We start from the raw sequence: 19,987 nt of genomic DNA, 5'->3' as shown, positions 1-19,987 counted from the left end.
GACTTTGTGTCCTCAGTGTTGCCTCAGGGATTCAGAAACGGGAAACAAAATGGGGGATGCTCACAAAGTTCTGGGATATTCACAAGCCAAAAATGAAGAGAGCCCCCAACATCACCAGCAACACTCCTAGCCCTTTCTGCATTGGACAGAGATCGTATGCATCTTGGAACTGGTGGAGATATATATGAAGGGGTCTTGTCCGTCATAATTTATTGCAGGGTGAAGTGGGGAGAGGGAATTTGATTATCTGAAGAAGAGCCAAAATGCATGTTATCACTAGCAAATTCAGGTCCCCAAAATTGTGTCTCTTGTTGTGATGCAAACAGGGAGGTGGGAGTGTTTGTCAGGTAATTTGCCGAGAGTGGCTGGGGTACAAATAATAAAATTATTATAATTGGGTGGAGGGGTGGTGTTTTGCCCTTCTCAGCATTTTTTCCCCACGGGCTCTCCTCATCCCTAATGAACTCTTGCTCACAGATTCTAGGGCCTGCCCTTTTTCATTTCTTAAAAAAATGTATGAGCTGCTTGCACAGTAAAATAAATAAATTTTGAAGTGGTATACTTGAGAGTCCCATGGTCTGCAAGAAGATCAAACCTATCCATTCTTAAGGAAATCAGCCCTGAGTGCTCACTGGAGGGACAGATCCTGAAGCTGAGGCTCCAATACTTTGGCCACCTCATGAGAAGACAAGACTCCCTGGAAAAGACCCTGATGTTGGGGAAGATGGAGGGCACAAGGAGAAGGGGACAACAGAGGATGAGATGGTTGGACAGTGTTCTCGAAGCTACTAACATGAGTTTGACCAAACTGTGGGAGGCAGTGGAGGACAGAAGTGCCTGGCATGCTCTGGTCCATGGGGTCACGAAGAGTTGGACATGACTAAACGACTAAACAACAACAGATTCAATGTCATAATAAAACCTAACTAAACTGCACAAAGGAATTAAATAGGCACAAGCCATCATCTAAAGAGAAGGATAAATTCAGGAAGACTTAAAATAAATGTAACTTGAGCCTTGTGTCTGGATAGGCTTGATGGTATTTATTGCTAGACTTCGCAAATGCTAGAAATTTAAGGTTACTATCCAGCAACACTGGAGGGCAATTACCGTATTTTTCGCTCTATAAGACGCACCAGACCACAAGCCGCACCTAGTTTTTGGAGGAGGAAAACAAGAAAAAAAATATTCTGAATCTCAGAAGCCAGAACAGCAAGAGGGATCGCTGCACAGTGAAAGCAGTGATCCCTCTTGCTGTTCTGGCTTCTGGGATAGCTGTGCAGCCTGCATTCACTCCATAGGACGCACACATATTTCCCCTTACTTTTTAGGAGGGAAAAAGTGAGTCTTATAGAGCAAAAAATACGGTAATTGCCTGCCACTATAGTGAAGCCCAAGTCTTCGCATGTAGGTAAGTCCAATGGAGTTAAAGCGGGCTTCTTTCCAAGAAAATCCTCTCAGGGTTGGTTAACAATGAGCTGGGGCGGGGAAATCACTTTGGCAGGTTCTGTTTGTTATCTTTCCGTCACGCTTTCACAAAATCATGGCCTCAGGTGGTATACAGGCTTCATCTTGGGGAGGGAAGCAGTATGTAGGGTAGTCACCAACTGTATGTAGCTTGTCTGTGCCAAAGTAGTTTATAGACAGTAAAATGGCAAAGTTTAATCCCTTGAGGTTGTTTTTTTTTTTTTTTGTCAAAACAGGAGGATATAAAGCCAGAAGAAATAATGTGTTTCCCTTGCTTTTTTCCTATAAGATTGCTTTTTTAAAAAAAGCAGGATTCAAGTGCCCAAGTTTAGAGCTTAATACAATACAGTACTTATATATTCAAAAAGTTGCTTGCCATAGGGGAAGGATACTCTGTAAGTGCTTAGAATAAAGATGCTAATGACTAGCACAGGTGGCAAATACACAATCCTTCATGTCATTAGAAATCACAACAAAATTAAATGAAGAACCGAGTTTGAGCTTTAGCCTTGTTCTGGCCAAGTTGGTCTACACAATCTAATGAAAGCACTTAAAGTTGAGCAAATAAAGCTTGCATGAATCTGATAGTGACTTCCATTCTAATCAATATAGAGCTAATACCCGTTGCTAGGAGGCACAGGTAGGCAGAGTGCTGCTGTGCTCATCTCCAGTTTGCAGGCTTCCCACAGGCATTGGGTCAGCCACTGTGAGAGCAAGATGCTGAAACTAGATGGGCCATTGGGCTGATCCAGTAGCTTCATTTTATGTTATTAAATACAAGCAATGTATGTAGAGCTAGGGAGTAAAGGGCTTGGGAGATCTCTCACTGGTGGGTCAACACAGACCACCAGCTTGCTGAGGAGTTGCACGCAGATAAAAATGGGAGACTCTGTATCTTAAGGGCAGAAAAATCTATTTGGATTTATTACATACATTTTGTGTTTTTAAGCTTGTATTTTTGTGCTGTGCGCCACCCTGAGATTTACAGATGAAGGGCGGTATAGAAATTTAATAAAAACACACAAAAGTAAAACGCATGACCTGCTGTGGCTTTCCTGGTCTGGAAATGGCTGCAGCTGTTAACCATCCGCAGCTGATAAAAGACACACGTAGCTGAGCCTCCAGGGAAAGTTGGATCCAATAGCACCTCCAGACTGTGAATCTGCTCCTTCAGGAGCATAGCTGTCAACGTTTCCCTTTCTTAAAGGGAAATTCCCTTATTCCGAATAGGATTCCTCACAAGAAAAGGGAAAAGTTGACAGCTATGTTCAGGAGATGGCAACCCATCCAGGATTGGCATCCGACCAATTTATTTTTTAATGTATTTCTTTCCCCCCTTGGTTTTTATGTATCTATTTGTGTGCTCTGTGTGGGTGCTGTTTGTTTGTTTGGCTGCAAGTCGATTTGGGCTGCCCTGCGCAAGATAAAGAGACTAAACACATTTAAACAACAACAACAACAACAACAACAGTAATATAATGCACATTTGTTCAGCAGCAAGTACCGGTGTACTCAATGGGGCTTGTTATCCGGCAGATGCAAATGCTAGATTAAATAACTAAAGGAGTGAGAATGGTCTCAGCTGCAGGCGGGCTCGCCAGCTAAGCAGTGACGGCTCAGGTGGAATCTACAGACATATTTAAAAAGTTCTGAAAATGCTTATTATTAAAGCGTTTTTTTAAAAGACACACACAGACACTGAATTTTCCATAAGGCTCGCCATCGCCACCTAGTGCCACGTTGTACATTGCACTTTAAAAACACACTTAGAACGCTTTTTTGCTTGCAGCTGCCACTCACTCGGCACTCCATATAGCGACAAAACATACACAGCGGCGCGCGACTTCGCGGCGTCCGAACTGTCCCTCGCAGGGCCCCGTAGACTAGACTAGAGGCGCCGGCGGCGGCGGCGTTAAAGCTGAAGGGAAAAGGGCTTACGCACGCGCGACTTCCGGCGCATGCGCCCTGGTGACCCGGAACTTGTGGAGCTGCTGGAGTGGCCGGGCGAGGAGGAGGCGGCGGCGGAGGAGGAGGAGGAGCGGCGGCGGTGGCGGCGTCGCCCTCGGTGCTTGGCTGGGCAGGTAACGGGGCTCCCTGGGCGTCGGACGGGGCTCATTCCCCTCAGCAGGCCCCTTCCGGGGTGGTCTCGGCTTAGGGGCCCTCAGCGTCAGGCGAGCCGGGGCGCTTCCCCGGCACCACGTTGTGTCGCCCCGCGGCCCTTCTGGGCGGGGAGCTTCATCCCGCCGCTCCGTTTCTTTGTGCTCCTTTCTCTTTCGCTTCCGCACCGCCGCCTCCCTGGTGGGGAGGGAGCCCGGCTTGCCCACAGGGGCTTCAGTCGAGGGACTCGTGAGGGGAACTTGCCCGCCGCTGGGGGTGTCGCGGGGATTCCTCTGAATGGAGGCGGCCGAAAGGGAGCGCGTGTCCGAAAGCTCAAGAGAGGCCAGCGGCCGCGTGGATTAAACGGGCGACAAAGCCTGTACAGTGGTACCTCGGGTTACATACACTTCAGGTTACAGACTCTGCTAACCCAGAAATAGTACCTTGGGTTAAGAACTTTGCTTCAGGATGAGAACAGAAATTGCGTGGCGGCAGCGGGAGGCCCCATTAGCTAAAGTGGTGCTTCAGGTTAAGAACAGTTTCAGGTTAAGAACGGACCTCCGGAACGAATTAAGTACGTAACCCGAGGTACCACTGTACCTTATATGAAAGGGGGCCGGGGGGGGGCAGAGAAACAACAGGACGACCCTCCTCCGTCGGATGCATTGATTGAAATCGGACCGCCCCAAGTATAGGTAGGAGGGAACCGATCCCAATAACGTATTTCACACACACACACACACACACACACGCGCGCGCGAGCGCACGCATCTGTATCTCACGCGCCGGCTCGCGAACTGCTGCTCCAAGAAGAAATCCGAGTGCAATTAAAACGTCCCGACTTCCATTCCGAAGGGCCTGTACGGATGGGAAATGTGGGTCGAAGTGACGTTTCAGTGAGCAAATTGTACTTTTCTCACATAGAACTTGGTTCGGGGGACCTCTCCTGAAATGAGTTTGAGGCTTCTTCCGCGCAAAAGGAGGAAAGTGCTTGACTTCTGAGAGCAAGCATTATGGCTCTTGTTAATGAGTGGCTCATTAGTAGCATTTCTGACTTATTCTTGACCAAATGGGTGTGTGGTTTTTCGTCATATGGAGAATCTCTTCTTTCCATTATGTGCTGGATAGTTTGGGGTGTTTCACCCACAGATAAATTGCCTTAGTATCCTTTGATGTGTACGGTGTGACAGATAAAATGTTTTTAGATAGTATAAAGGCTTTGCTTATTGTGCATGAATGTGATTTAAATGTCATAACATGCTATCAGTGTGGACTGTGATAGGAAATGCTGAGTGGGAAACTTTAAATCAGTATTTTTACAGCAATTTACATTACTGCTTTAAAATTGCCTCGATTTAAGCCGATGCACCGGTGCTGCAACAGAATCTCTCCCAGTGCTGCACTTTATGGAGTAACAGGTCATTGTTGCATGAATTTTCATAGGCGAGAGTCTGCTTCATCAGATGTATTACTAAGAGTATATTCCTTAGATGCCAGAGAATAGGTTCTGACTCATACATCTGATGAAGTAGCACCTAGAATTCATCCCTCAGGATTCCAGTTTTAATTTGAAATACACTTGGTGCTAGACAAGCAAAATAATTTTCCATGTTCATGTTGGCTAGAACTTTCTCAAAGACTGTTACTCCAAGATTAAGTTACTCTATTTGATTAAAAGTTGATTATTAAGTAATGGTCTGAACGGAAATAAAAGCAGAGGGAAAGACTTCTTCCGTTGTAACATTTATGGGACATTGCAAATGGATGTGCAAGCCTATGTTGGCAAGATACAAAGTAATGGAAAGAAGAAAATGTTGGAATAGCTTGATTATAAATCACCTGATGGGCGAGGTTATCACAGGTGCAAGGCCAAATGAGCCAGTTGCTGTGGTAATGGCTCTGAGCTGTAGCTATATCACGGTGATTAATGTATGTCAGCTAGTTTTAGTTGGCCTTAGTACAGTAAGCCCACAACTTACACACATTTAACTTGTGCGCATTTACATACTTGGCCATTTTTTTAAAAAAAGAGGGCGGAAAGGGGGCACAAAGGACTTTGGCAGCCCCACCCATCAATGAACCCAGTGTGTTTTGACTATGTGATTTTGGCTTTAGGAGCAATCCCCAGAACATGACCCCTGCGTAAGGTGTGGGCCTATTTTACTGCGGTTGAAGCCTTGGAATTAGAGCAACAGAGATGTTCTGTATTTGTATATATCTGTAGCTGAAAAACCTGCAGGCTAAAACTTCCTGTTCTGTGTATAACTTTCTCCAGCACTGTTTGCTGTGTCTGTTACTTATGCAGCAGTAAAAGATTTGGCGACTTTTACTGTGAGCATGATCTAAATCCACACTTCCATTGTATATGTGTCTTATCTCAGATTCCTAACAGAACACTTTATTTTTATGGTTAGAATCATTTACAGGAGCTGGAAAATCAAGATTAAGAAAAAGATAGGTTAATCTATGGGAGGAAAAGTGTTAAATGTTATCTTGGGTGGGGTATAAAACAATTAAAAAATGTTCTACACCTCACAAGAAGGAAATATAATTTCAAATGTTACCAAATTTGAAAATACATACTATCTTTTTATAATGACAAAGCCAAACGCTTCCACAAACAATCAAATGGCAGTATTGTACTTCCCATTTAAACTATTGTCATTGGACAATAGCCAGAGTCTTGTGAACATACTTCCCCTCACCCCAATCTTCTTCAGAGGGTCCTTCAGCATTTGGGAGCAGATTTTAGGGGCAGGTGAAGGGGTGAGGGAGAGTCGTTTTTGCCATTGGTGTCCATTTTGCTGGTGGATGGACACAGTAGGATTTTGCCCACTGATTTTAGCTACATGGTATTTGCTTCAGTTTCTATACGTCCTATCTGTGTGGTTTGTTTCAAAACCAGCACATTAAAAAACGCAAAGATTTAAATGTATAAAATGACAATAATTAGAAACATTGTCAACTGTCACGGAGGTTTTCCCAAAGGTTTTGGGATTATATCTGGTTATTATGTCCCCTCTTAAACCTCTGTAAGTACATTCATATTGTTTATACATCTCTGGACTGATAAATTTCGCATTTGAATGTTTATTGTTTTCTAGCCCCTCTGTGGTGAGAGACTTTGTCTTATAGTCTGTATTGCAGAGATGTAATATTTTCCCCCTTTATCTAGTTTAAATAAAATAAGAAATAAAAAATGAAATGTAAGAGATTCATGATTTATTAACTCTTAGAAGCAAATATTGGGCTTTTCTTCTTCTTTCCAGTTCATATTCAAAGTCAGTTTCTTTTTTTTGTCATGTTATCAGTTAGTGCAGGGATATTTCAAAACATGTCACCTTAGCGCCACAAGCTTCCAGCTTGTCCTTTGCATTTGAAACTGTCTAATCTTACAACCTTAGCACCAAAGTTCACATGACAGGAGGCAGGCTCATAAAGCACATGTGAGTGTTTCTCATTGTGTGATGATTTGGTTGATGCAAGCGGTTTGTTGTACCTACTGGTTTCTTGAAACTGATGGGAGAAAACTAATGTTCTTGTGACACATGGCTTTACGGAAGTTCTGCTGCTTTAAATGTGTTGATAGGCGAATTTGCAGTCCTGTGAAATTGAGGATTTTTAAAAAAATGTTTTGAAATGTGAGCCTTGGCAGACTTGCTTGGAAATAGAGTGTGAGCAAACAATCAGATTCAGAAGTAAAATAATTCTGTTTGGAATGAGTGCATCCGTTGCACTGCTGTCAACAAGAACACCACTAGGTCCACAAACTAGGTTTGTGTCACTTTCCAGTGATAACACAGCTAAGGATGAGCCGGGTTTCAATGCCTGCCCCTTGATGGGAGAGAGAGTGTAAAAAAATATTTTCCTGTAATTTTTGCACTGTATTTCAGGCCACCATGCAAGAAAGGAAAGAACTGTAATTCCCACAGCGTTTCCATCATAAAGGGGATAAAGTCTTGTTTATCTTGGAGAGCTGTGCTGAAGACCATTGCCAGTGAAGGGGCATCTCTTGAAGGCAGGCAGAGATTGTTTTTAGTGGGGGCTGGCGCTGGTCAGTTTGAATCCCAAGGTCTCCTTTCCAAACCTGGCAAAGTCCAGCAGGGTTGCCCCATAGAGCAATGTATTCTGATCAGTTGTTTAAATTTGGCTAGAAGACGTTTGGTACAGTATTACTTTTAGTCCAGGAATAAGTTCCATGCTGGTTTCAGTAAGAGGTTGGCACTGAGTGGAACCCCTGATGATGCGGCATGGGTGGAATGCTGAGTGATGGAAGCGCAGTCTTGGAGCCAGGCTGTTCCAGATGACAAGAAGTCTGCCAAGCCTCCAGCACAGAAGTATTATTAATTGGTGTTAGCTTAGCAGATGTAAGAAAATACTGGTCGAACGACGTCCGCAAGGTCATGTTAAGTGAGAGAGAGAGAGAGAAATACAAACACCAGAAGGAAATATGCAGTGCATGGTGGAAAGTGGAATCATTGAAGGCATTATTGAAGGAGGCAGGTTTGCTCTTTAGTTGTTGGATATTGGAGGATCCAGGACTGGGGGTGCTGGTAGCAATAATGTCTAGCCCAGAATGAAAGTTGTCATTGTGCTTGGAAGACAGTTACTTTTAAACTGTGCGGCTGCTTTCTCTTTTTGTTCCTAGTTGCAGGCCCGCTGATTTCTTTTCACTGTGCAAAGTCTGTCTCTCTTCCATTGCTGTCAGCACTTGAGTATGCAGAACAGTTGACAGATTGCAAAGCATGGCTCACAAGGAGGAGAAGTTGCATGTAAGGCATGCATGACTAAGTCTCTGTTCTTACCAGTAGGAGCTAGACTGTCCGTCTCCCATCAGTGGGTAGCAGATCACAGATGACTTGAACATGCTGTCAAAAGTAATAATGCTTTTTTCTTGTCCTGCCTCTGCTAGCAATGTGGGGCTTTAGGAAGGATGAGTGAAGGCGATCTATTGTCATGACTTCCCACAATGAGTTCTGGAAATTGTAGTTTTTGAAAGAACTAAGAATTCTGCTAGAAAACTCCCCCATCTATGGTTCCCCAAGGGGAAGGAATGATTGTTTAACACTGAAGTGTAGATATGATTTTTCTCCTCCTCCATCTAAGAGGATTAGAGAAAGGAACACACACATTTTTCTGACCTTTGCAAAGCTCTAGTTCTGCTCAGTTTTATTTGAACTGTGAGAAAGAAGAGGCTTTGGGGGGAGAGTGGTTTGTGCTTTTCCTTTTGCTTTGAACAACAAAAGTATAAGATGGAATTTCAGAGAGGGCTGCCTCCCATTTCTTCTAAAGAGATCGCAATGTGTGCCCACATACAGAAGAGGATCCACCTCTGGATGAAACTATAAACCAGGATTGGAAGTTTCTAATTGCTGCATGGTGGGGGCTTTGGTGAGGGAGAGCAGGGGAGGCAGAAGAGTTTGGGCAAGGAGAATGAAGCTCTTCAGAAACCTGTTTTATTGTTTTATCTTTTTATAAACTGCATTGAGGTTTTCTTTCAAGCAGCATATAAATTTTAAGAAATAAAGTCTTGTGCATGATTTTATGTTGTGAACCAGCCACCCTGTGATCTTTAGGTGGGCAGCATACAAATTTAATAAATAAATAAATAGTTCACCTTGATCCTATCAAATAAAGTACAGGGATGCTGTTTTTCCTGGACTGGAGAGAAGATTTTCTTAGTGTGAAGATTGCTCAGATCTCCTCTTTTTAGATCTGACATCTGCTCATCTTTTGTTTCTATAAACGAGTTTCCTGGTTTTACTTTAAAAACCACAGCAACTCTCAGTGAATTTTATGTGGCCCATGTTTATTAGCAAATGTGTTTTATTGTGGAGAAGAGTGTTTTCCTCTTGTTAATTTTAGCAGCGAAGGCTCTTAATAAAAGAGAAGTGTCTATAGTCATTGGCTGCCTGATTCACAGCATATAGTTCCCTCCTATTAGAAGAGAACAAATCTCAAAGTGGTTTACAACACATTACAACATCCGATAAAACAATCCAGAATTCAAGCTTCAAATAAAATAGTCCAGGTCCTTCTCTAAGTGATATTTTGCTTTTCCCAGCCGCCAGCCTAGCACCCAGAAATCTCCATGTGGTCAAAATTGCACCTGCACCAGTCACAAAACACATCTGGCACCCGGCTAGTTTTGAACACTGAATGAAAACCATGTTCCCTGCCTGCATGCTTGCAATGTAATAATGCATGATACATCAGGAGTCCTTCAGGGCCATGCCAGCTTTTCAGTGATCAAGGATAGGAACCTTTGGCTTGGAGCAAAATGTTTCTAAATGTGCATTAAATGCCACACACTTGTAAGGGAGAAGTCAATGACACTGAAAAGTCTGTCTGGCATGGAGTGTATGACGGGGTCCCCACAGGTACAAGGAGTCATACTTGATGTTATGCATTTTGCACCAGACCAACTTTTTTACTTAAAACAATTTGGTGCCTCTAGTTATGGCACTATGGGGCACCTAGCCTGGATATCTCTCAGGAGCCTAACCTCTTCCCTTCGCTGTTCACAGATATATCTTCCATCATGGTGGGCGAGAGGAGAAATGGAAATCTGCTGGTGCATCTTGGGCCCAAACTGCAGGCCTATCCCGAGGAGCTAATCCGGCAGCGCCGTGGCCACGATGGCCACACCGAATACTTGATTCGCTGGAGCATCCTTAGCTTGGATGACAGCCTAGGAAACAGCGCCAATGCTGCTTCCTCCGAGAGCAAAACGGAGAATATTCTGATGTGGATGTCGGCAGAGGAGGTTTATGCCAACTGCCCCACGCTGCTGGGCAAGAGGAAACCTGAGGGGCAGCGGGTAAAGGAAGAAAAAGCACCTAGTACATACCCATCTGACGTCACTCTGGATGAGGCCTCACTGCTTGAGATGAAGGCTGATGTCAGGAACCTGGTGCAGCGGGCTGCTCGGCAAATGGCCAGGACTACAGGCCCAGAGTCCTCCATCCTAAACACCATCCATGTGCTCAGTGCCTATGCCAGTATTGGCTCGTTGACGGGTGTCTTCAAAGAGACAGGTGCTCTGGATCTGCTGATGAAGATGCTGTGTAACGAGGAGAAGCAGATTCGCCGAAGTGCTGGGAAGATGCTGAGGGCCCTGGCTTCCCATGATGCAGGTGAGATTTCCTGGTCTAAAATCCTAGGGTGACCTCCAGGCTTAGAATTTTAGAGTTGGAAGGGACCCCAAGGGACATCTAGTCCAGCCCCCTGCGATGCAGGAATTCTCTGTTGATAGTCCCTAGAATGCTTTGAGAAACTGGAAAATGATAATGATTCATGTGGATGGAGTACCTGGTGGGATTGGGTGGCTGAATCTGCTCAAGGCTTCTGCCTGTTGCATTTGATGGTGGTACTGTTGTTCAGATAAGAGGAAGGAATCTTGCATCTGAAAATGTGGTCGTCTTGTTCATTAGGGCTGAGTAGAGTTTTGATTCCAAACACAGTCAAAGTTTGGTAAGTCTGAACCTGCTCCAGAGACACTGCAATCACTGTTCTTTTACGTAGCATTTTAAATTGCCGAGCTTTCTGTGTTCCTCATGGTGTTAGATTGCAAGACAGATAAAGTGTGGTTTTCTAGTTGTCTTGGGAGAACCAAGTTCTTAAGAACTTCTAAAGAAACTTTCATTTTATATTTGATGATGATTCCAGGGCTAAATGAATAATTACAGATCCATTGCTGGAACTACGTTTAGTCAGACCTCTCAGACTTTTATCTGTGGGTTTTAATAGGGTTATCCTGTATTTCTTGAATTTAGACAAATAGGTTTTCCCTGAGTCTTTCCTCAGAGGTATGCTGCAGCAATGTTCATCTGTCACATTCTCACACTAAGCATGGTTTATCTTTTTCCTTGGAGTTCTCTAGAGGAAAGGAAAAGGGATATAGCTTGCCTTGAGACCTTGGCTATCTTGATTTTTAATTATTTCTAGGATACTTTTAACCTTGATGTTTTAAGTATTCAGTCTGTAGTTCCCGGCTACTGTAATGTTTCTTACTAGACTAGACAGGACTGTATCCATTAGCTGTTTAAATGGAGGTCCGCTCACACAAGAGGACTTCCCCTTCCTCTGCTCTCCCCGTGCCCTCAAAATCTACATGAGGAGGGGGCATGGGGTGGGCTGCAGAGGAGAGAAGGGGAAATTCCATTGTACAGGTGGAAGTCTTAAGTGTGGAATGGCAGCTTTGGATACAGACTTCATTGTGAGTCATGGGGATATTTCTCTTACCCATGAAGTCAAACATCATTATAATTAATATTCTTATTTTTAATTCAGCTCATTGGACTGAAGTTAGTCAAGTTTGGTCCCACTTCAAGCAAACAAAAGTTCGGTGTCTTCTTTGGGAGACAGTTCAGGTTCATGTGCAAACATTTAAAAATTCACCCCATGCAGGATTGCCCCTGCGTTTAGACCAGGAAACGCTTTTGGATGCTGGGTCTCAGCCTCAGAATGTGGGGATTTTTTTTAAAAAAAAACCACCTCTTTTTCGTGGTCATTTGTCAGGTCATTTGTGGTTCCTGCATTGCAAGGGGTTGGTTACCTCCCAACTCTACAATTCTGTGATGTGGATTTTTATAGTTATAAAATGATTAAAATCTTTATTCAGTATCCTGATCTTAATGATGGATAGTAAGCATGTTACACAGCAGGAATGGGGAATCTTTTTGCCTCCATGGGCCAGATCCACATTGGGATTGACCTTGTGTGCTAAATTTAACAAGTGGATGGGCCTACCCACCCGTCAATCTCCTGACCCCACAGTGACATCAGCTGATTTGGTGCTGTTGAGCTCCAAAACTGGGACTTCAAAGCAGGTTGCAGGCAGCAAGGAGCTGGAAAATTGAAAAAACAACAACAGTAAAACTTTTTTATAGCAGCTGTATCAAAGCAGGTCTCTTGTTTCAGAGGGGTTTTCAACGCAAAACCCCTTCCTGGTCCAGTTTGCATTAAAACTGCTCCTAAAACAAAGGCAAAAAGCTCTGTGCAAGGTGCTCTGAAGTCCTGACTTAGGGACTTCAAAACATAGCCAAACTGAGCAACCAAGCTGCATTGCGTTAAATAGCCCTGTTTGTATCAGTTAAGTGGAGCAATGAGACATTGAAAAACCCACTAGGACAGTAATTGAGAACAAGCACAAAATGGCAGTCTTCTCTAGAGAAGAAGAATAAATAACATTAAAATGCAGGCCTTCCTCTTGTTTCTTTGATTAACAAAACAGGTGAATGCTGTTGACTTCAGCTGGATTACTGAGAGTGGCCATGGGCAGGTGAAGAGAGAGTTAGACTTTGATCCAGGAGATTGGAGTTAAAATTCCACCTCAGCCTTGGACTTGCTCTGTGGCATTAGAAAAATAACAACTTCAGTTTTCCATCTCAGAACTTTAGTTTTCCATTTGAATTCTCTGCCGCCCCAGCAAATACAGGCTGACCTCTATAAAGGTAGCAAATAATAAAAAGTTGCATGGAAGCATATAAGAAGCTGTTTTATATTGAGACAGACCAGCAGACAATGTTCAGTAGAGTCAACTAGCTGCTGCCTAGAGCCTCAAGCAGAGGTCTTAATGCAGTTTTGCTTCTTGAGTCATCAGAGTTTGTGCCTGGTACCTTGTGCTTGCTAATCGTGTATCCTCTGCCCCATGTAAATGTTAAATAGGCATGGATTACACCAGTTTAAACTTTCTGAACACAGCAACCTGGCTGTATCTGCAATTGATTTGGTGCTGCTACATGATGTGGCTCTATCTAGACTTGCAAAGTTTGGCTGTGATTCCCAGTGTGTTTCGGTAATTAAGTTAGAAGGGCTAGAGACAAACTTGGCAGCTTTCTTTTCAAACTTCTGCAAAGTAAGTTGTAGTGTTTCAGGGTAAAGCTGACCTTGTATGTAATACGTAAATTGGTTTTAGGGTTTTCCTGCCTCCCTTCTAACACAGATTGTGATAATTATTTATTTGGAGCCTTTGTGAATGTTTCGTTTCTTTCATGCTTCTCAGGAACAGGCATTGACAATTAGTCATCCATTTTTGGAGTTGTTCTCTTATGCTCAGTTCACATTACAAGCTTTACCTGAATTTACTTTTCAGCTATTTCAGAAACCTGGAGACAATGAGTCCTACCACTCCAAATCTTAAACTTCCATTGAATATTTGTTGGCTTGAGTAATTAAGAGAGAGAGTAAAAGAAATTCAAAACATGCTCATTTTCCAATTCATCCTTGTCTGTGTAGTGAAAAGAAGGGAGAAACTAAATTCTGGCAGACCATTAGCAAGAATGGTTGTTTTTGATTATACATCTCTGTTGTATTAGCAAGTATAATCTTTTTTAACAACAGGAAGAAATGGAGGCACAGAGAGATGACCAACTTGCCGTTAGAGAACAGAACTCGGTTCTAAAACTCTTGACACCCACTTACTACGCTTCCTTTTCCTATGTACTGAGATTAAATTTGCACTGAAAAATGTAATGTGGGGCAGTTCTTGGAAATTATGGTTTTACTGATAGGATATCAGCTGCTTAATCTGTGATCCTTTGGTGGAAAAGACATTAGCACTGCCCTTCATAATGTTCCAGAATGCATGTTTTTCCTACACAGAGATTAATCTTGCACTTAAACTCATGATTCATTAAGCCAGAATCTCACAGCTGCTTAGTGTAAACTTTTTAAAACAAAAAGATTAGGAAGTGGGCAGGGCTATTTATGGTAAGAACCTTAAACAAGAGTGGTTGATAGAATGCTAAAGCCAATATTTCTAAATTTTATATATTAGTTGGAAAGGACTTACACTGCCTACAAAGCTAGATGAAAACCAAATGTTACTTTACCCAGTAATAACTTACCAGGTGCCATCATGCAACCTGAATGCTCACTCCTACCACTGACTAATGCCTGCCCCTGACTGTGTAACAAAAAACCCAGGAATACAATTCCTTAAACTGCACAGGCCTTTTTGATCTTTGCTTCTGCTCCTACGTGTTCAGCTTCTCACAACCCGGCTACATATCTAAGTACCACTCAGAGCATTTCCAGACTTCCTCTGTCTCTCTTTTTAAAATAACCTTCTGGCTTTCATCCTTGTATATGTAATGGCAAACATTTTGGAGACAGTTTCTTATTCCTGCCACCACATCACACAAACTCATTCTGATAGATATGTATTGTGGTAAACCTGCCATCCCAGACAAACTGCATTCTAGACAAAACCAAAGCAAATAACCAAGAAATAGTGCCCATTATATTTGAGAGCAACTGAGGGCCTTTCTGGATTCCCAGGAAAATAATGTAAAGAAAAGCCCTTAAGCTGTGTTTTATGTTGTCTGCATTTTGTATTGTACAATTTTGCAAAAACATTATCGTTATAAAATGAGACATTGCATTAGATGGAGCTTATTATTCTTGTTCCTCAGACCCCCCACTTTCTTAACCATAAACATTTCCCCTTAATCTCTGAGGACATGCTGTCTTCAGAAACTGTGTGACTGAACTTCCTAAAATATCCTATGCTTCTTAGTTATCATACCCTGGACTTTTGAAGCGTCACAGTTTCCACTAATTCTCAATTTTGTTGTCATCTCCAAAGACAAGAATCTAGGCAAGAGCTGAATTTGTAATGAAAAATATAGGATCAGAGTGGGAAAAGGAGGAGGAAGAATGATGTACTGGCTTGTCATATCGTTAATAAGCAAAGGTTGAGTGAGTCTAGATCAAATTGGTGGTAGTTACTTGTCACTGATGTGTAAAGGTAAAGGGACCCCGACTGTTAGGTCCAGTTGCGGACGACTCTGGGGTTGCGGGCAACTTGGGGCTCTCATCTCGCTTTACTGGCCGAGGGGGCCGGCGTACAGCTTCTGGGTCATGTGGCCAGCATGACTAAGCCGCTTCTGGTGAACCAGAGCAACACACAGAAATGCTGTTTACCTTCCCAGGGGTAAAAAAAGGGGGGGACAGATGTTCGGGGGGGGAGAGACTTTGGCAATCCCATCCGCCATTGCACCCAATGTGTTCTTACTATACGCAATTTTGGCTTTAGGAGCTTACTGTAAAACTTCCAGCAGGAAACAGGATAATCATTTCTTTAATGTACATTCCCAAGCTCTTTTCCTTTTCTCCCTAATAATAGCCAGTGCTAACCAGAATGTATAAACCATCTTCAAATTCTGCATTCACGTTCTGGTTAAGACTGAGAACATTAGCATTAACTTTCATTGAAGCCTATGGGATAAGGGTGGGAGGAATTAGTGTGGCTGTCTGAAGTGATCAGCTGGCTCCCTCTTACTATTCCAACTTTAATTTATAGGGAAAAACTAAGTTTAGGCTCTCATGGTGATGAAAATAAAGGTTGAAGACATGAGAGTAGTGTATTTGAGAGGTTCAGTAACCAAAAGAGAGGCAGTAGTCTTAACCATGTTTTGTTTTTACATTCTGTGATTTTGAGAGGGACTGGGAATGCCAGCTGTCTTGAACTGCTGCATCTAACGGAAAAGCGCTCATTCTGCTAAAGTAGAATTTGTCTGCCTTGAAAAGCCTTTTCACCTACCACATTTATGCATTTGTTACCTGTGTGTGTGACTTACCTGTGGGTCAAGATACATTTCCAATGTACATCTCAGAGCTGCATTAAATGTGATAATCCAGGACAGATGTATAATGCTGGAGAAGCACCACTGTCTTGCGAAGATCTCCTCTCACTGGCAGAATATGAGGCGCAGCACTGAGTATGTCTGTTTTGGTTTCAGGAAGCCGAGCGTATGTTCTCTTGTCCCTGAGCCAGCAGGATGGCATTGAGCAGCATATGGATTTTGACAGCCGCTATACTCTCTTGGAGCTGTTTGCAGAGACGACATCTTCCGAAGAGCACTGCATGTCCTTTGAAGGCATCCATCTCCCTCAGGTACCTGCTGATCTGGTCTGATTCTGATATGGTCAGGAAGGGTTCCCTTGTGAAGACAGATGGTTGAGAATGCAAGGATTTGAGTGCATGTCTTAGATGAGATAAGAGTGGCAGGACCCAAAGACCGAGATCAAGGATGTTAGTTGGCTGGGGTAATCCAGGGACTTGCCTAGTGTGGAGGTGGAGGGCAGTGGGTTTGGAGAAAGCCGGAACTCACAGGGGCAGAAACTTAATTGGAAATGGAGATATAATACAGGATGATTTAGGGTCTAGCTTAACAATGAGCTAGGGGAGAGCATAATTTTCTAGTTGTTGGCCTGATACGTTGCATCTCTTTCAGATTCCAGGGAAGCTGCTGTTTTCTCTGGTGAAGCGCTATTTGTGCGTCACCTCCCTCATGGACAAGCTTAACAGCACCACAGAACTGGGAGGGGAACGCCAAGACTGCGCAGCCCCCAGCGCAAACTTTGGGGAAAAGAGTCGGGTGCAACGGGAGTTTGACTTCAGCATGGCCATGGCGAACCTCATTTCGGAGCTGGTGCGGGTCATGGGGTGGGACCGCAGCCAGGAAAGGGAGCTTTCCCTCAGGGAGACGCAGCCTCGAGTCGTCCGCTCCATCTTCCAGCCCAAGGGTTCCACTTGTACTGCTGTCCAGGTCCCTCTGGTCACCCCAAAGCCGTCGCCACGGAAAAAGCAAGGGCAGGGATTTTTGACTTTGTCAGATTTCTCCAACCGTAGCAGCTATGTAGAGTATGTGCAGGAGAACCTGAAGCCGGGGATGACCGTGCGCATGCTGGAAGACTACGAGGAGATCAATATCGGAGACGAGGGTGAATTTCGCCAAAGCAATAGTGGGATGCCCCCTGTACAGGTATGTGGTTTGGAGAAGGAAGGAAGGATGGAGCAGAGCAGGGGAAAGAATTGGGGGGTGGAGGGGTGGAACTTGCAGTGTTGTTCCTCCCAGGACTCAGGGGTTGTTCTTTTGGGTGGAATGGTTAAGTGGCATTTAGAACTGCTGCATCTTTCATTGGTTTAATCATGGAATGGGGAGGGGATGTACTTCCTTAGAAGGAAGATTTTTGATTTGTTTTATGTTCATTTTCGCTTCATGGCAGGATGGCTGCAGGTCAGAAACTTCAGGCCAACTGTTTTGCAGCCCCCTACCTGTGTGAAATATGCCCTTTCCATTATTAAAGTTATAATGTTGATTCGTGGGGTTAGATGCTCTGCTTGCTATCTGCTGTTTGTTTGAATGCTTATTCTGTATCCGATTTTTGCCGGTTTGTACAAGTCAGATTGTATTTTATTGTTTGTGTGTCTGGCCAAATTACCCTTTTCATGTGCCTGGCTATCTAGCTCTGAAGTTATAGTTAAATATTGTTCACCCTTTCCCTGATTTCAGCAGTATAGCTTCTTATTATCCTCATTGTTTGTTCAGTCAAGCCTATGTCCTCAGATAGCCTTTAGGAATGATTTCTTGTCTGCTTAATGTATTCTGGTTTAAATTCCAGCTTATGGCTGGAATACGCATAGTGTAGGATTGAAGCCACTTACCCTGCAAGACTGAAATACTAAAGCATATTCATGAAGCCAGTTTCAGTATGCTTCATCCTCTCAGATTTAAACATCTGAGCTTCAGGGTGTTGGATCATAATTTCAGAAACTAGTATGAGTAGCACTGGGGATTTTTCCAGCCCTGAGACCACTTTAAAAGAAAGAGAGAGAAGGAGAGAGAGAGAGAGAAGAAAAGCTTAGGCTAGGTAAAGGGTTATGTATTACATACTTAAGAGCCTTAGTAACCATGAAATCACCTGATGAAGATATCTGAATATCATGTACTTTACACTTAATTAGTGAGGGTGCATGAAATTCCTAGCATTGACCACAGGAATAAACAATTATAAATCTTCCAAAGTTGGGTACAAATGACAGCAAGGGGAGTAGTATAAGAAACTGTTGTTCAGTCTGATATCCAGTGAGTTAAATGTACCCGTTAGCTGTCTTAACTTTTCAAAAGTTTTATTATTAAAGGAGGTGAAAAACAGCCAGGGGAGAGCTTTTTTGCTCATAGCGCAATATAGAAGAAATGTGAAGGTTCTTGTTTAAAATGTAGCAAGTGATGAATAGATGGAGAGAGATTTATTCTGTAACTGCCTTCTAGAAATTGAAAATATGTTTGCATTATAGGGATATGGTGGAGTAAGCTGGAGTACGGAGCCAAGGAAATAATTCTTTCAGTAGCAGTTTGCTTTGCAGCGTGAACTTTGCCAAGGCCAGAAAATAATGATGTTGCAATAATATTGGATAGTTTGAACAAGTATTCATTAAAGAGTTTATGCACAGACACAAAAATTGTAGATATTGCCTCAGTGTTGAGTATCCAGAGGGAGAATGAGAGCTGAAATTACACCCTCCACTCTTAAGATCATCTAGAGGAGTGGGAAAGATTTAGAACTGAGTTTTGCTCATGCTGAGGATGTTTTCCCTGTAAGGCAGCATTTCTCAACCTGGTGCCCTCCAAGAATGCCATTTAGAGATTCTCATCTGTAGAGTGTGCCGGTGAACTGCAGTGGAAAGAAACTTGAACTTCAGAGGAACTTTCAACACAGTTCTGAACTTTTCCTAAAAATCCTATGTTTGTCACAACAACTTCTTCTTCTTCTTCTTCTTCTTCTTCTTCTTCTTCTTCTTCTTCTTTCAACACAGTTCTGAATTTTTCCTAAAAATCCTATGTTTGTCACAACTTCTTCTTCTTCTTCTTCTTCTTCTTCTTCTTCTTCTTCTTCTTCTTCTTCTTCTTCTTCCCATTTATTTATTACCACTATTCACCCTAAGGCCACAGCATTAAAACACAACAATAAAAATAGTTCAAAGCAATTTATATTGATGAAGGTAAAGGACCCCTTCAGTTAACTCTAGGGTTGTGGTGCTCATCTCACTTTACTGACTGAGGGAGCCGACATTTGTCCGCAGAAAGTTTTTCCGGGTCATGTGGCTAGCATGACTCAGCCGCTTCTGGCGAAACCAGAGCAGCGCACAGAAACGGCATTTACCTTCCTGCCAGAGCGGTACCTATTTATCTACTTGCACTCTGACGTGCTTTCGAACGTGCTTGAGAACTGCTAGGTTGGCAGGAACAGGGACCGAGCAACGGGAGCTCACCCTGTTGCGGGGATTCGAACCGCCGACCTTCTGATTGGCAAGCCCTAGGCTCTGTGGTTTAGACTACAGCGCCACCTGCATCCCTCATGAAGATAAGGTGGGTCCTAAAAATATACACCTTAAGTGTCAAAAGCCATGGCAAAGAGGTACATCATCAGCATCCTCCAGAAGCTGTATAATGTAGGTGGAGAGGGTGTCCCACAGCTTAGGGGGTACCCAAGAGGCTCTGTAAGGAACGAGGCAGTGCTGCTGATATTTAAGGCCTGAATCTACTATATATGGCAGAGTCAGGCCTCAGATATCTGCAACACTGCCTCTAACACTGGAACAATGCCGATTGCACAGTTGTTTTGATGGCGA

At 43.3% G+C, this 19,987-nt stretch overlaps 1 protein-coding gene across 2 annotated transcripts in view; it reads left to right on the top strand.

The window, feature by feature from the left end:
• The first annotated feature begins 3,442 nt into the window (after positions 1-3,442).
• The window catches only part of LOC308472875 (cullin-9-like), a 58,494-nt gene continuing 41,949 nt past the window's right edge, over positions 3,443-19,987 (top strand). For both annotated transcript variants that reach the window (XM_080998102.1, XM_080998101.1), the window contains exons 1-4: positions 3,443-3,548; positions 10,092-10,700; positions 16,311-16,465; positions 16,806-17,336. In XM_080998102.1, coding sequence (XP_080854228.1) covers positions 10,106-10,700; positions 16,311-16,465; positions 16,806-17,336 — 1,281 coding nt within the window. In that variant the 5' untranslated portion in view covers positions 3,443-3,548; positions 10,092-10,105. The remainder of the gene's footprint in view (positions 3,549-10,091; positions 10,701-16,310; positions 16,466-16,805; positions 17,337-19,987) is intronic.

Source organism: Podarcis pityusensis (genome assembly GCF_964106645.2).
Source record: "Podarcis pityusensis genome assembly, chromosome: 3".
NCBI lineage: Eukaryota > Metazoa > Chordata > Lepidosauria > Squamata > Lacertidae > Podarcis > Podarcis pityusensis.
The sequence above is the reverse complement of the archived record's forward strand: the minus strand, read 5'-3'. Positions and strand labels throughout refer to the sequence as shown.